The 17,282-nt window shown below is 44.5% G+C and overlaps 1 protein-coding gene across 3 annotated transcripts in view; it reads left to right on the top strand.

The window, feature by feature from the left end:
* The window catches only part of IFT43 (intraflagellar transport 43), a 44,873-nt gene that overhangs the window by 13,415 nt on the left and 14,176 nt on the right, over positions 1-17,282 (top strand). For all 3 annotated transcript variants that reach the window (XM_030950184.1, XM_030950182.1, XM_030950183.1), the window contains exons 3-5: positions 2,697-2,764; positions 15,160-15,192; positions 15,665-15,711. In XM_030950184.1, coding sequence (XP_030806044.1) covers positions 2,697-2,764; positions 15,160-15,192; positions 15,665-15,711 — 148 coding nt within the window. The remainder of the gene's footprint in view (positions 1-2,696; positions 2,765-15,159; positions 15,193-15,664; positions 15,712-17,282) is intronic.

Genomic DNA, 17,282 nt, shown 5'->3' on the forward strand with positions numbered 1-17,282 from the left:
GCTGTGAAAGAGACTGAGCAGCAAGGGCTGAGAGACAGCACAGTTGTCAGGAGCTGGTGGAATCTGTGTTTTGAACACTAGACCGGATGTATAGCTTTGCATTTGGGAACGTACATATAAATCTTGCCTAAGGTATAACAGTAGGTACCAACAAGTTCTGATCATTTAAATCCCCCAGTCTTTTTCACCAAAAAGGTATGTTAAAAAGCACATTTGCTGCATTACAGAAGGACAGTGTACTCTATTTCTGCTCTGATCCCTCTGGGGTTGACATTTGTTCCACTTTCTGTCTCAAGCTTTTGCTTGCAGCTGCAAAGTCCCTACCTGTCACCATATTATGGCAAAGCACAACATTGCATTTTCAATTGTAAATTATGCTGAGATTTTGGAACTGTATGTGGTGTGTGACCTTATTGCAGCACTTTCCAGGCAGCTAACAAAGAAAAACTATTTCTCCTCAGCTGACAGTCAACATTGCCTTTCCTGTTGCTAGTGTTCCTGTAGGCAATTCAGAAAGAATTACCTGATTTATTGCAAGAGGAATAAAAGACCTGTAGGTGGATGTGAGGTGTTTTTCAGGATGTGACAGACATTCAGGGTTGCCTGGTGTGTATGATCAATGAGAACATGGTATAACATTGGCAAGACTTTGGAATCAAACCCCTAGATGCCCTGGAGTCATGCCTTGTGCAAAGACTGGGCCAGACATTGTCATCACCCTCTGATCTGGTGTGCCTCACTTGAGTTATCTTTGATCTGAAGGCTAGTTTTGATGATGAGTAAATTAAATTGCAGGGGCATTGATATGCCCTGGACATGCTGCATTTTCCCTCAGCCTTATGGTCCAGGTTCTTTGGTGTCATTTTTGTATCCCCGTGCACCTTTGTGAGGAGCTGGGAGCTGTGTGTTGGAAATAGGCTTGCTGGCTATCGGAGGGATATTGTAAGGGGAAAGGGGGTTATTTGCATGGGAAGCATCTGTGTGGGAAGGAGTGTGGTTTTGGGTTAGGGGTGTATGTAATGAGAATAAGGATGTTTATGTGGGCATGCACGCCCATATGTGGTGTGTGTTCCCACTTTTTCTTGGGCTCTGGCCGTGTCCAGATCAACTGAATTCAAAATGCTCCTTTTTTGGCACTGTAGCCTCTTCTCTGGTCTGGCATCTTAAGAATCTGGGGGGAATCATTTAAAGATCAGAAAACTCCATTCACTTGGGCCCCTGAAGGCTTCACATTCTGTGACATGGTCATTCCAGTCGACTGAGCTCTGTCCCCCACGGATGAGCCCATATAAGGAGGCTGTTTCCTGCGTTTCACGCTCCCTGCCTGTCCCTCTGCCCTCCTGTGCTCCCTTTGCTGAAGAAAGTTGGTATTTTGGGACTGCAGCTCCTGCCTCATTCCTGCTCCCTGTTTATTTTTGGAGGATGACTATTTTTGCTCCTATCAGAGAGCTATGCAGGGTCATAACCCCTCCCTGCAGCAGGCAGAGGCTGCCCCTGGCAGGGTCTCTTAATTTCCCACACTCACAAACAATGCTTCTACTTCAAGAAATAAACATGTGAGACCCCTACCATCAGGGGTTAGTGCGACCCTGTCCTCATCTGTGGCAAGAGGCGATTTGGCTTTGGCTCAGGGTTGACCCCACCACACATGCAAGGTTCTCTCTGAAGTCAAAACTCCTCGGGAGTCATCCCACTCGTTCACTTCCTTGATAAAAGCTGTGGGAGCCACCTGTGCCCCCACCATTCCTTTGCAGTTAGCATTTTTTCTCTGTTTTGGGACATCTTTCACCCAATCACTCTTTCTCACAGTGGTCCATTCACGGGTCCCTGTAGTCCATCTTCCCTCACTGGGCACAATCAATTGAGAGCTCTGTAAGATGGGTTCACCTTGCCTCTGCTTTCATCATTGTCTGCCATGCAGTACACTGAAGGCAGTGCTGTACAAAGTGCCTCAGGCTGGGGGAACCAAGTCCAAAACTGTAAATGGCAGTGGGCAGCTTCCAGACGGTAGGAATTCATGGCCCCATTTGAAAATTCCCATCATAAGCCCCAAGCTGAATTCCCTTGCCATGTGGCAGAGTGCTGCACAAGACAATGCAAGAAAATAGTAGGGGATGTCTTTGAGCTCCAGATGATCTTCCCCTTTGGATTTCAGTGGTGGCAGTGGTGGGATTCATCCCAACTAACTTTGGAAGAGTTTGGGTACAGATCACTGTGTCTGAACTTGGCATCTATCCTCCTATTCTAAGCAGTGGACAAAGCAGACTTCTTAGGAACAATTCCTCATCTAAACCAAGATGTCTAAAACATGCTGTCTTGTACCCTAGGAAAGGCATACTGTGATACCGCCCACTGATATCTGGGCAACAGTGGTGAACAAGTTCCCAGTGAACCCTATTTTGCCAGGAGAGCACACCCTCTCTGGATCAGTCAGCTACTGTATTGTGCATCCTCAAAATGTCAAAGGCACATAGACCTGAAACTTGACAAGATACTGATTAGGGTGATGCATCTTTTGTTTCCAGACAAGCTTAAAAACCTGTCCTGTAGTCTGTCTTCATTTTATTTTATGATTAAAGAGCATTTTAAACACTGCCTCTCCATTATTTGGTAAAGTGTTACATTAGTGTGTGTAGACCTGGTGTCTCAATTGGCTTGACCAGAACTGTCTGTAACGTCTCTTCTCTTTATTAAAGGTTCCACCACCTAAACCCCCACGCCGGCAAGGAGGCTGGGCAGATGATCCTGTGCAGGCATCTACCAAGTGAGTCCTCACCTCTTTCCTTATTAAGAGGGATTTAGATGTGGAATAAAGGAACATCACTAGTTGGACCTTCCTGTCACGGACATTGGAACAGTTTTCCTGGGTCTTTCAGATGGTCTTTCTTTCCAAAATCAATGTAACTTGTTCAAGCCATTAGAGGTATTGCTTTTGCTTGGTTCTATTGGCTAATTGACTTGGTGAGGTTTAGAACGGTGTACATGTCCCTGTTTGCCAGAGGCAGCATATTCCTTACCTGGTACAGTGCCTGGAAGGAGTCAAGAGCATAATAAGCATGCTAAATGCAGGAGCTGGGATGGGGGGATTTGACTGGTTCTGTCCTTTCTGGGAGAGTGACACATGACAGCACCACACTGACAAGAGTGCAATGAATACATCAGGATTTAGCGATCAGCCTCGACAGTAAAGGTGAAATTTGTCAATGTTTATGTGTGTATGGGGTTATGGTATAATGGAGATGGATGGAGATGGTCAGCAAGAAGAGATGGGAGGAAAAAGTATACAAATTGTAGAATGTGTGTTGGGAAGCCCAATGCTTACATGAAGGACACGTAAGACAAATTATCTGGACATGGTATTAGAATAGGTATGAAAACTAGAGGACAGTTCAGACTGGGAGGAGATTACTTGCTTTCAAATAGTTGTGGTTTTCCAAGCTTAGAAGTTATGCTGATGTTGTATTTTGTTTTCAGAGAGCTGAAGGGCTGAGCTGGGGAGTGATGTGAGATTGCTTGTGTACTTAAAGGCCTATAGTAAAAGTCTGTATGTCTTAATATATACTTTGGAGTCACTCTGAGTTATAACTTATGTATTTTCTTGTCTGAAACTGAGAATGGATGAGGACATCCAGAAACCTGTTATACAGTCGGTATTTTTTGGGAGGGGAGAAAGGTGGTCTGTATTCTGGGGTAGCCTTTCCAAAAAACAGTACTTTTCTGGGAGAATTATCACTCCATTTATCTCTGAAAAATAAATAGTCTGGAAATCTGGAGACGAATAAAGCAAGGGAATAAATACCTCAGCCTGAACTCCTGTTGCTCTCCAGTTTAACCCTGATAATGGTTATTTTCATAGGTTGGCTGCGCCTAGAAGTTGCCATTGCAAACATGTATCCACCTCAGGGTATTAAAAAAGTGCCATCAAAGATCCTGGATCTTTGTAGGACCAAGCAGAAGCTTTAGGGAAATGTGACAGCAGACAAAAAGGTTCCATTTCATTGTTTAGTTAAGTAAGTAAGTAAGTTATGTAATTGTTGGTTAGGTGAGGGACTGGGTTGGAGGTAATACATATGCAATATATCTGTGCCTAATGTGCCCTGAAGGACAGTGAACAGGTTCCTAATGTAACAGCACTGTGCCATGTGCTATTTTATCATGTTTTCCATTGTTTGACACTAGCTTTATCCTATACATTTGGAGCAGTAGCTGTAGGTGGTGCTCCCCCAGCATCTTAGCTGTGTGGGTTACAAGACATTGTAAGTGTCTGGAGTAAAAGCTTCTGTGACACTGGATGTGGGTCAGCTGGAGAAGCAGAACAGGACACAGGGTTGCAGACCTTTCTGTCTCTGAGAATCTGCACACTGGGATGTGAGACCAAGGTGTGTCCCTTGCTCAATTGTGCATGTGAAATGTCCTATCTGACAGTGTTCATTTGTAATAAAGGTTTTTATTGAGTAAATTTTATGAAGAAGTTTGTTCTGACTTTCTCCAGTCATATGAGGTACAAGGGTTTTGGACAACTAATTCCCCTGTCTTTCCTTTCCTGTGTATTCACCCCAAGCTGATCTCTCTTCTTCTCTCCCTTAAAAAAGTCTGAGCTGCTGGCCTGTAGGGCTTGCTTTTTGACATATCCCAGGGTAAAGCCTTCATGTGAAAAGTCTGAGTCATTGGCTGATGTCATACCAATGTTGCTGCAGCTTTGTTGTTTCTGTTTTCTCAGGCTCTATCTCCCCACAGCTTTTCTACCAATTTGACTCAGTTTGGAAGCCTATCAAGTTAACTTGCTCCAAGTTCACTAGTGTAGATGTAGCTAGAATAACATGCTTCTGTTGTTATATCTGATTTAGGTTTAAGCCCTTTTTTGACAGTGTAACTGAACCTACACTTGGGAATCGTTCTGTTGGAAGTAATTTGATTTTCAGAATTGACAATGCTAAAATCTGATTTTTTTTTTTCTTTCACTTAGAAAGGAAGGATGAGCAGAGTGGCTACAGTTAGATTTTCTGTGTTGTGTAAATATATTGTGGGTCAGATGGAATACTGTGGCCACTTGTGCAACGATCTTGTAGCTATTTGTGTTATTCTTTCTCCATTTGAAGTCTTAGCTTTTAGCTCTGTTTCTGACAGATTCAGTCAGTTATGACTGTATACGTGTTGCTTTTCCTGCAGGGATGCTTTTCTGCTATATTTCTAGTTCAGAGTCTTATCAGTATGAAACAATCACTTGAAATTGCTCTTTTTATTTCCATTTGGCACATGTTAGAGTAGAATTTAGTTTGTAACCTGTTTTTCTACCTTTGTGCTCTCTTTTAGTCCCTTACCTACCCAGCTCATCTCATGCTTATGTAAACTTGTAAATATTTTCACTGTCTTGCTGATTTCCATCAGACTGCTGCTCTCCCAGATTGTTGCAAGATTGGAAGAGGAGGAGGAGTCTTAAAGTTTTCCCACCTAAATTATTTTTAAATTAATTGGCACAGATGGTGTGAGATACAGTATTCTATCATGAGTTCCCATAGCATTTGCAAGTGTCAGATATTTAAATTGCTGAGAACTATCAAAATGATCTATTTTACTCACATTTTCAAATGCCAAATGTGGGAAGATTACTTTGCACTCCCAGTACTCTTATCGAACATTTGTCATTGCTAGGAGTCCCATTTTGTAAATCTGGGTAACGATGAGGACCACTGGTGTCTGAGCAAACCCCCGGGTCCTTTGCAAACAGCAACTAAATGGTTCAAAGTAGTATCAGAAAATTATTTTTTCCATACTACCAGGGCCATCTGTACCTGAATCTGCTGTATCTAGTTAAATCTGTACTGAGAAGAATCATTCTCTGTGAGAAGAGGTGCTCTCATTGCTGCTCCAGCAATATTCTAGCCTCAGTATTAGCAGAAAGGGGACCAGTCAAGAACCTGGGCAGCCACTTGGGGCCTAGTAATCTGCTGAGATAAATAACAGTAATTACAGCTGGGTTTTCCTACGGAAGCAGCTCTCCAACCACTGGATGGAGCCCAAGTGCCGTTTTGAAAGCTGTGCTGATGTCCCTAATGACATCAGTGCCGACACTTGTGACAAGCAAAGCAAGCTCTAATGTCAGGTTATCTCATGCATCAAAAGGAAGAAACGCAAAGTGCCTGCCAGTGGGGGAAGTAAAAGGGAGCTCAGTTTTGCATACCAGTGAGGATTTGATAAAGGAGGGGTGCTTCCATGATTCAGTTAATTCCAACTTCTTTTGATCTTGTCTCTCTGATTTTCCTCATAGAATTTCTTCCATTTTCCTCTCTAGCAGTATCGTAATTTCTTTGCTTCTTGGGTCTCTTTCCATTTACTCGGGTGCTTGATCCCTTTGGTCTTGCAATGAGCCCCCTAAAATTCCTACAGCTCTGCAGGCAGCAGCTAGGGCTGTTAAGGAATAAACACAGCTATTTTCCGGTAGCCCTGCAAGCAAACAAAAGTGCTGCTTTCAGTAGGAAGTCCCTCCCAGTACCTGGACATGTACCTCATTTCTTCTACGTGGATGATGGCAGTTTAGCAACAGGTGCTTCAGCTACAAGTGAAATTTCCCCTTTCTGACTGATAGACCACACAGTGTTGGAATAATCAAGGCTTGTTTAAGAAAATGACCATGCTGAACATTTTGGAACAGAAGTGGTACAGTGTCCAGCAGTGCATTTGTCAAGAAGTGAATTTTAAGTGCCAGTAGGAAGGAAGAGGATGCAGTTGGGGTGACCTTTAGAAGAGGGTAACCCAGCCCTTCTAATAGCATAGATATCATTTAAGGCTCTGAACTGTGGGCAATGGTGAGATTGCACCCTGGAGCTGGAGGAAAGTTATTTAAGAGATTAAGGGGTTTTATGATTCAGGGTCTCTAGAGATAAGTAAAGTTAAGAACCTCCTGTTTCAAGAATATGGGCTTAAACTATCCTGTATTCTGTCTATAAGAAATGACCCCTGAGAGTGCCTGGTTTTAGAACCTCTAGCAATCCCTGTCTGCAGATGGGAGTAGTAAAGTGCCCGTGAATTTCTTGGTCTGGGACAGCGGGGGAAAGCTTGAGTCATTGCTTCTATTCTCTACTGCCAATCCAGCAGTGTTGTGGTAAGTCTCAGTCTGGACTTCTCTGTGACACTGCCACATTAGGAGCAGAGCCAGACTCCTGGCTGCATGGGAGATGTCAGCCTTGCTCTGCAGCTTGCAGCCATTTGTGGATGTTTTCAGTGAAGTGAAGAATATAGGCAGAGAGGATCAAGGCTGCCAAGTGAGGGGGCACAACTTAGGAGAAGAAAGAGAAGGAAGTCTGATTAAGTTTTGTCTTGAAGTGTCTGTTTTTGGGTTTGTCCCTGCATTGATCTGCAAGGGAATGAGGCAAGTAATGGCCCCTTGGGGACCTTCAGGACTTTCCTCTCAATGTCAGCCGTCATTTTCAATCACCCTCTCCCTCCCAGCCATTAATTTTGGCCCAGGATCATGGGGACTTGTCCATCTATCACTCCTAATTGACACTAAATGATCTGTCAGTTTATTGATGAACGGCAGGAGTGGAATTGTCACAATATATTTTACTTTCTAACAACTCCTCCTGACAATTTTACCTTGTCCATCTCACTCTCCTCACATAAATCTCCATTGGCCTCTCATTCCTTCTCTTGGGCTGATCTGGTGCCAGCCACCTCCATGCCATCGGCACGCATCAAGGACATCAAGATGGCAGTAAGCTGCACTGTAGAGGCCCAGGGGTGGGTTTTTTCCTCTCTTTCCCTGCCGCCCCCCCCCTTTTTTTTTTTTTTTTAATAGGCTGGATGTTCCAGGAATGCTAACAAGCTCCTGTCCTCTTGTCCCTTCATGTCATTGCTGGGGTGAGCTCTCCTTGGTGTTTCTGTTTAGACTCAGTAAAGATAACAGGCAGAAAAAGAAAAGTCCCTAAAAGACAGAAGAGTCACCTGAGAATCTCTCAGTGCCCTGGCTGTCACAGGGGATTTTTATTCCTTTTAAACCTGCTTAGTGTGACTTGCAAGAATTTCCTGCAAGGGGAAAGTGTTAGACTTATGTCCATTTATGTCTTTGCAGTGCTCAGAGAAGCATGGAAAAAGGGTTTTGCTTCTTCTTTTTCCTTTTTTCTCTCTTTTTTTCTTTTCAAGATTTTTTAAACCATTTTATCTTTTTTGGTTTTTTTTCTCTCTCTTATTTTTAACCTAGATTTCTGTTTAATTTTTCACAGTCAGTGATGTTTTCTTTTTTCTGGAAAGGTACTGAGCAATGGAAGCTCTAGTAGGATTGCAGCCTCTTGCTCCCCTAGAAATGAAACTTGCATGACAAAAACAGAACAGAAGTGTGGCATTTTTGGTAATGGTCCATGTAAGCTGCTGAAGTGGCAGAGTATTCTCAGGGTGAAGTCTCTTTGACTTTTTTTATGATTGAGGACAAAGCATCTTCCTTCCTTATTTCTCTTCTTCTCCAAGAAATTTCCCAGCAAATTTAGGGGATGCTATTATTGCTGTTCCAAATATTTCTATTTTGAAATAGCAAAACCTTCTTGAAGAACACATGCAACTTCCAACCCTTTTGTATCTGTCATAGCCAAGGCTAAAACCTTGTCTGGCCATTGTAGGTCACCTGTATGTTGGCTGTGAAGTCTAGCTTAGTGCAGTTTACCTGTTGAAAGGGACCTGAGATGACTTGATGTATTTGCTTGGCCCTATTTCCCCCTCTCGCAGCCCCCTTCCCCATAAAACCTCTCTACTATTCTCAAATGCTTAATCCAAGTTCTTAAAATATCTTCATCCAGAAGCTGTTGCTCTCAGACGACAGAGCAAGATACCATTCAGTAATAAACACCTAATTCTTTCTACTGTTTTTCATATAAATGTTTTCACTGAGGCCAGTCATAAGTGAAAGGTCTATGAACCTCATAATAATGGGTTTGTTCTCTAATGTGAGATTTGGAAAAAACCCAAACAACCTTAAATACATTTTCTGTCTCTTTTAGCAGTCAGTTCTTTCCTATAACCATAAGGATCCAGAATTGTGCTTTTTTCCTTTAAAAGGAAGCTAAAATGCTCCTGTAACCTCAAGAGTAATTTTTTGTGTGAGTTGGGCTTTGTGCTTACTGGAGGCCAAGAACATGATCGTTTGGATAGGAGCCCCTGTTCTCAGGGACCAAAGATATGTGGTGAATACCTCTAGAAACTGCAGCACTGCTTTCTGTTTTCCCACACAGCAGGAATTTGTACTGAGTGTTGTTGTTTTTTCTGTTGCTCAGTGGGAGCTCTGAACAGCTCTGCTGGTCAGTTCTCTACCAGTGAGTGAGAAGGGGGAACCCTGGGAACATCTGCCTCAGGGATGATGCAGTCAGCGGGCTGAGGTTCAGGGATCCTCGGGAGCACTCTCTGGCAGCTTGTTCTTCTGTGCCAGTTCCTAAAGTCCTGCTTGCCAGAGCTTTCCTCCTTTGTTGTTTCTGTTAAGTAAGCTCACATATTAGGACATAAGGAGAAACAAAAACATTTACAGCTGGAGGTTAAGTGTCTCACAAGTCCATTTCAGCTGGAGCTGACTAGCAGCAGTGTCAGATCCCATCTCGCAGAGCATGCCTGCTCATTGCTGCAACCATCCTTTTCCAGAGCCATGCTCTGGGGCATTGTGTTCAGCGTGCACTCTGACCAGCACAGGCAGCTTGGGAGGGGCCAGAAGGTGGATGGTAGGGCCATGACAGTTTTAAAACATGTGTGTCTTCCCAAAATCCTGTTATAGTGATACAGACAGCCGTGCATTCCAGGGCTAGGAAGTGGAGGGCTGTGACGTGACATCCTTTGATGAAAATAAAGGTTCATAAGCATGCTGAAATCAATGGCAAAACTTGTAGGAGATGTGAAGATTAAAGTCCTTAATTTTGTAAAGGAAAACCTGGCTTTTCCAGGCTGCCAAAGGCCAGGAAGAGAGGATGGAAACTTACAACAACAGATCAGAGCTCCAGAGAAGGTGCAGTGGAATAGCTGAGAAGGCACCTTGTGGTGCTTTCCAGCACGGGTAGCAGTTCTAATTTACAGACAGCCTTGGTGAATGTGTCTTTTCCTGTGCCACAGCAAACAAGCACTGACTGAGACCCACCCTTGGAGGGCCCTGAGAACTATCAGTTAGCACTTGTGTGTCATATTGGATGTGTAACTTAGTTGTGCCTTAGGCTATTGAGCAAGCTGCAACTCCTAGCTCACCACCCACTCACTGTGGTGATGGGCACTTAAGGAACATTTGAACAAGAAAATACAACGTCTTTTTTTAATATTTTTTCCCTCCTCCCTCAGGCCTAGACCTGAATTAGTCTTTGCCCGAGAGGCAAAAGGCTTCGTGCCTCCCTGTGGGCTGAGCCAAGCCTTCGGTGTTGAGGTGGGTCATGGTTTTGGATGGAAGGCAGAATGCTGGCTGCTGCCTTGCTTCCATGGCACCCAGCCTGTCTCTGCCTGCCCTTTGACCACCCTACTGTCTCCAAACAAAATGCATCTCTATACATCACGACCTTCTCCTTTTTCCCCCGTTTCATTCTTTTAGCAAGAGGGATGCTTGGAGCGGCTTTCTGCTTCCACGTGATTCGTAGCAGTGTTTGAGGCATGCCAGGAAACAGGCCAGCACACACACCCGGATGAGTTTCTCCCCGCTGCCCTGTAAGATGGGAGCCGCCCTCGGTGCGCGCTGCCGGCGGGGCCCGGGCCAGCCGCGCTGGGTTGCGGGCCGGCCCCGGCTAGCAGAGCCGCGCTTGCCCGGCAGGGGCGGCGGCGGCCCGGCGATGCTGCGGCGGTGGCGGCGGCGCGGGCAGCGCGGCCCGGAGCGGGGCGGGCACAGCGGGCAGCCCGCCCGGGAGGAGCGCGGCCCGGCCGGGGACAGGCTGCCTGCGCTCCCAGCCCTTTCTCCTCCTCCGCCGCGCCATACTGGGCGTTCCCGTCCCGCCGCCTCTGTATGCGTTTTAGCAAGCTGCGGTAGTTCCTTCCCTTCTCCTTAGCTGTGCTGCCCGCCCTCACACCTCCCCAGGCCGCATGAGAGAACCTCCGCTCCTGCACAGAGAACGCCTCGGAGCCTGGCTGTAGCGCGGTGCAGGACACAAGTGTGTCTGGAGCTCTCATGAGCTGTGGACGTTAAAAGATTTCAAGGACGTTTTTCTCCATTCATCCCAGTTATGTCCTCTGCTAAAATAGGTTAACGGTGTCTAATTAACCACTGCACATTGTCATGCTGCATAAAGATAGCATCCTGGCTGTTCTCTGAGCCCTGCCACTTTATCTCCATTTAGATCTCCGTGGTAGTCCATTAAATGAGAAAGAAACAGTTTTAACAGAGATGATGTCTACATTGGAACTGCCTTTCACCCTTTAGCACAGAAGTTGCAGGCAGCTCCGCTGTACATCAGGGTGCTGTGTGGGAGTAAGGTCTCGGGTTTAGGGTTTAACCCGCTCTCATTGATGTGGACGAAGGATTCCTCCTGGGCAGAACTGAGCAAAGACAACACTCAAGAGAGAGATTAGATCTGTATCCTCTGCCGCAGGGCAGAGCTAGGAGACAAATAGGTATTCTGTACTGGGAGTGACATACCATGGGGTTACACAAGGACTGTCAGGGTCTTTCACCCAGTTTCACAGCTATTCAATACTCTGAAATAGAGAGGGGATAAGCAGCTGTCCAAAGCCAGTGGGAATATTCTGGGATTATGATTATGTTTAGGATTGCTGACGGCCTCTCGGGGAAAGGGAGTTTAAAGGGAACTGTCCAGCAGATGGAGTGAGTCTGTGTTCTTTGCCCCTCCAGATGCCATGGACTTGGGAACATAAGTGAAAAAACCAGATGTATCCCTGTCTCACAAAAATGGGAAGTGGCTGGTGTATAATACAGCAGATTGAATGTATTTCTGAGCACTGCTCCTGGGATGGTATTGCTTTGTTTATCGTTACTTGGGTGACTGTATCTGTAGTTCACATTCCATTGCTCATTTTGTAGGTCCTTGTTGCTGCCCTCCCTGGGCTGTGCCTGCTGCTGCAGCAGACAAAGCAGAGCAGTGCACTTTGTGTTGCTAGAACATGAGAAAAGAGTAGGAAAGCTGTGTATGCTGGCTTGTCAGGTTCATTCCATGTCTGTTTTCACTCACCACTAGAAAGCTCATGAGATGAATGAAGAGGCTGCTGTTAACTTAGACCTGATATTCCTGTAGGAGGAAATGCTGATCTCAATATGTAGCAATTGGCATTGGTAAGATGAGACTATTCTTAGGAAAGGGTACTCCACAATCCTTAAAGCAATGTGATAACATGGTGGAGAAATCCTGTATGTTGCCAATAGTACTTGGAGAGCAAAGAGACAAGCAGTTGATTGGTTCTGCAGGAATACTATCTCTAGGCAGCCCTCAGCTAAGTTTATGGAATGGACAGAATTGAAGGGGGGCACCTTTTGTAGATCTATTAATGATTTCTCTTGCTGCCCTGGAGGTTTTTAACCTTAGGACACAAGACAAAGCTTGTCTTTCCTCTCAGAGTCACTTAGTTACATAGATTTAGGTACTGCAGTTTTGCCAAAAAAGCAAAAGACTAGTTAAACCAAAAATGTTTTGTGATTTTTTTCCCCCCCAATCTGAAACAAGAACTCGAAAAGTAATTTGGCACCAAACAAAATGAAAGGAAGACTTATTTAAAAAAATAGAGGAAATAGGTTGCATGATATCTTCTTTGCTCCATCATTAGGGCCACGGAGAGTGTAAAACATACAATTCCTTCCTGTGCTATAGAAGCGTCATACTATATTTTTGGGACAGTTTCTACATGTGAGTTCATGAGCTTACTTGAAATGCTAGTTTCATCAAATAATGCTGTACCAAATCATATATTAACAAACATATGCAGTACAGGTGACTGGAAGCAGATGTCTCTCCTAAACAGAAGAGCAGTCATTTCTAGCTCCTGCTCCAGTGCTGTTTGTATATAAAGGCTCTGTATAAACTGCTGTACTGCCAGCATGACAGACTTGCCTCACCCAGTGCCACCATTGGCCCCTGTGGCACAGGGCCTAAGGTGTTCTCTTGGGGGCACTGACCATGGGGCTGTAACTTGCCCTGGGAAGAGGAAGTAATGGTCTTGTTTGATGGGAGAGTTCCAACACCTGGGCTCTGGTGTTAAAGGGGCCAGTACTATTCCCCCCCTCCCTGCTGATGAGTTTGTTCCCCAGATTACTGTTTTTTCCAATATATAGTGCAGCTGTTTCATAATGAGGTATTTGCTTATTGTCCTGAGTAAGTCCTTTCCTAACAACATAGAAAAGTTGAGAAAGCCTAAGTCTCACAACATAAGCAAAGCAGTCTCTGCCTCTAAGATTAACATGACTGCCTTCCCTGCGGGCCACCTGGATATCAGTCATGACAGGGAGCTTAGGAAGAAGAAACAGAAATTGCTTACAGGGATAGTAGTAGTGACCTTTTCTCCTGGGAAGTATGAACATGTGGAGTGTTTCATTCCTGCCTGCAGACAGGAGCAAAGATGTAAGGAGTGTGAGTACTGAGGAAGAGAGTGTTACTTGGGGTTGGACAATCATCAAGAGTAACGGGATCATGCCAACAAGATGTTAAATTGAACCCCCAGGAAATCATCTGTGCATGGCTGTGCGATGCCATCATTTGGGATGTTTCAACTTGGAAAGGGCAAGGCTATGTGGAAACCATTTCTGTGAAGGCATAAAGGAGCAATAAAATAGGAGAAATCTTGCATCCTCTTTCTACCTCTATCTTCTCAGAGACTAAATGCCATTGGGTACTGGTGGAGGGCTCTCTGAAGCCATCTCTTTCTTTCTCCATAGTATCAAGAGGCTCACAAAAAGTGCTTTCTACTACCACTGGGAGAAGGATGGAGCTGGACAGTTCATCCTCGCTGGAAGATCTCTTTCCCCAGTTATGTTCCATTTTTGTCTTTGAACGGAGGATGCACATATAGCTGAAAGCCCAGGTGCAGGTGTCACCACACAGCTGCAGTTCTGATTATAGCAGTTGATATTACTGGGCTCAAATCACTGATTCAGACTGCAAGCTCCAGCAAGAGAGTAGAGACAAAGGGCTTTCTTCTCCTTATACCTCTTCTCTGTATAGCTAGACATCCTCTCTGCCCTACTCCTTGCTCTTAGAAGAGTAGATTATTCACAGGAGAGCTAGATGAGGACTGTGACTTGCTAGAACAGAAAGCAGATGGGGAGAGTCCTGTGCCATGTCACGAAGTGCTTTGGAAAGAGCAATGCAAGGCAGTGAAGCAGCTTCTCTTACATCTTGGTACATCCTGGGACAGTGCATGTGATAGGGGAGGGCTCTATGTATTCTTTGTCATGGCACCCTGACTTAGGGGACACGAGAATATTTATTCTCAACACATAGACATGAAACTTCACTCTGCAAAATGGCCAAAGCAATCAGCAAGTGATGGAGTATCTGCTAAAAAGAAACCTGGCATTTAATTAACTTTTCAAAGTGCTGGTTCAGCAATCTCCATGTTTTACATTTTGAATATTGAACAAGCGTCTCTAATCGGGACTGAATTACTTCTGGGCTCGCTGGGGTGGAGAGCAAGGGAACTGCCATTTGCCAGTGCCTCCCCACCATGTTATTGTTATGAACTCCTGTTAACTCAGCCTGATCAACCCTCATTTTTTGCCACGACTGCATGTCTGACATGAGCTTGGCCAGCTCACGTGCGACTCCTAACCTGAAAGGCACCCAGAAAGTCTTTATGCACAGCCATGGGGAGGAGAAAACTGTTGATCTCTCAGGAGTAGGTAGACAAAGTATAGCACCTTCTTCACTCCTTAATGTACCAACCTCTCTACCCAGGTGTGGCCAGCTTTACCTGCAGCTGATGGCAAAGGGGATAAAAAAGTATCTGAGAAACTAAAGAACCAGGGAGTATGATTCTTGCCATATCTGGCCTTGGCTGTCTTTTGGGCCCCAAGTGATTTTGTTTCAGTCTCTTGCACTCGGGGACTTTTTGATACACTGGCTTCATAGTCACTCAGAACTCTTTAAGGTGTGATGTGTTGTATCAGACCTGATGCAGGAACTGTTTTGCACAATAACAACCATATGGGGAAAGGTGAAGTTTTTCATTTTCTCTAGCCTTTTCTAAATATAAGCCGTCCTTGTCTTGCAGGTCAGGAAGAAAGCATGCAGAAGAAGTGGAAGAGTAAGTTCCCATTGTTGCTGAGACTTCTTCCACAACTTTTACATCTGATCTGATCATCCGACCAGTACACCAAGATCTGAAACTTCGGAAGGATGCAGAGCCTGTCAGGAATTCATATCATATATCCTAGGATGGGGCAGGGCTGGTCATTCTATAGTTCCCTGGATATGGAGTAGATGATGGCTCTGTCACTCCCATAAAACAGAAAGAAGGAAAATGAGAAAGCCACTGCTTTCTTCCCAGACCCACCCCAGGCCCTACTGTCTTTAGCCTAGGGGTTTGTCTTAGGTACACCTTGCTTAAGCTGAGATTTCTGCTAAGCCCAGCATTAAAGGGTATGGAAAATCAGTCTTCCATGCAGGCTAAGCATACTTGGAAACTATTCTCCTCTGAAGTTTGTGGGGAGGAAGGGGGCACAAGAAGATGTTTTTCTGGATTTGCAATTGAAATTCTTTCTTGTTCTTTGCTACAGCCATCGTCTCAGACAGCAGAGCCTGGAGGCATCAGATGATGGAGGAGGTAAGGTACTTGACCACAAGAAGTGCCTTCCTCCCTGTCTAGGGGTTCTCCAGTAAAGTGAGCAGAGGCATCTTGTAAGAAATTGCAAGGAAATTAACCACTCTGGGGGTAAACAAATGTAAGAGCTGCTTCGGTCTCCCCAGATGAATGAGGGAGAAAGGGTAAAGGAGATGGAGAGGGAGGATGAGGAAGTGAACTTGTAGTCTAACTCTGGCTCTTCATGAACACAGAATTATAGAGGACCTTGGAAAGCAGGAAAATGGCAAGGAAATTACCTCCATGGAGAATAGTGGACTGGGCAAAATGAGAGCTAAAAGCACAATAAAAGGTTAAGAATGGAGAAAGAGGTCCCTGCTGTCCTCTGGCTTAGGTGGTAGTAGGCTCTGCTAGAAGCATCTGTTATCTTTTGTAGCAATATCCTTGTTGCCTGGGGTTTCTGTCATGATGGAATTCTTAATTTAAAAAATATCTGCTTGCCCTAATCCAAGATCATAAATCATAAACTAAACATAAACACTGGTGGCTAATCCCATTTCATCCCTTTACAGGCTGCTATGAAATCTATTGGACTCCTGACTTAGCACTAGTTTTCTTTATAGTATATATTACCTGCTCTTCTAGGACTGGATGAGTCAAGAGAAATGTCAGGAAAAATCCACAGTATGAATTTCAAGACAAGCACTAGACAACTGTGAGGAGCATAGAAATTCATTAAAGCCTCTAGGAGGTACCTCAGTTTTCAAGGGCTAAGACTTTTATACAGTGTATAAAAAGCTGCATCTGTAAAATACCACCAAGTGTCAGAAGAATTATCTGGAGTCACAAAGGATCAGACATCAGTATGGTTAATGAGATTAAATGAAGACTTATTTGGGTCTTCCTGACAGATTAAGCATTGCAACATATGACTGCCAGAAGTGGCACCTTTATAGCATTGGCATCTTCAGAACAGACTCAATTTTCCCCCTGGGAAGTTCCTTGGGCTTCTTAAATTTCAGCGTATGTCACTGAGGCTGGTAGTCTGTTCTCAACAGCTCTGTTTGCATACGTGCTGTCCTTTTTGTTGAACCTTGGTCATGCACTTGGAGGATGACTATTCTTTGCTAACCAGGTATAAAAATGCTTGCCACATGATTGTTTGTAGCATGTGACTTTCAGCACTTCAAGACCTTGGGTAATAAATATAGAATAGAATTGATGCAGAGTGTGGTATGAGGACATACTGAGTCCTGATAGACTTCACTTATTTATCTGTGTCTAACCTGTGGTTAGCAGCTGAATTTGGATCATTTGCAAACTGGCATTTGGCTTTGGATTAGATATATGCATTACAAGAAAGGTATAGTATGGTTTCTACCCAGGCAGCTTCTGGTACAAATACGCTGGGTTGTGGATCTAATTTGTGTACAGAAAAATCTCTAAATGGATAGTGCATTGCGTTGTTGTGTTCCTGTTTTGACAGGGAGATTAGGCAGACTGTTCTGGGAGAGGAATTTTCCATGTGGGCTCAGCAATTGGAGTGAAGAAAAGTGACATATAAACAAACTCCAGAACATGAATAAAATTACTTT

The sequence above is a fragment of the Camarhynchus parvulus genome, chromosome 5, assembly GCF_901933205.1.
Source record: "Camarhynchus parvulus chromosome 5, STF_HiC, whole genome shotgun sequence".
Lineage (NCBI taxonomy): Eukaryota > Metazoa > Chordata > Aves > Passeriformes > Thraupidae > Camarhynchus > Camarhynchus parvulus.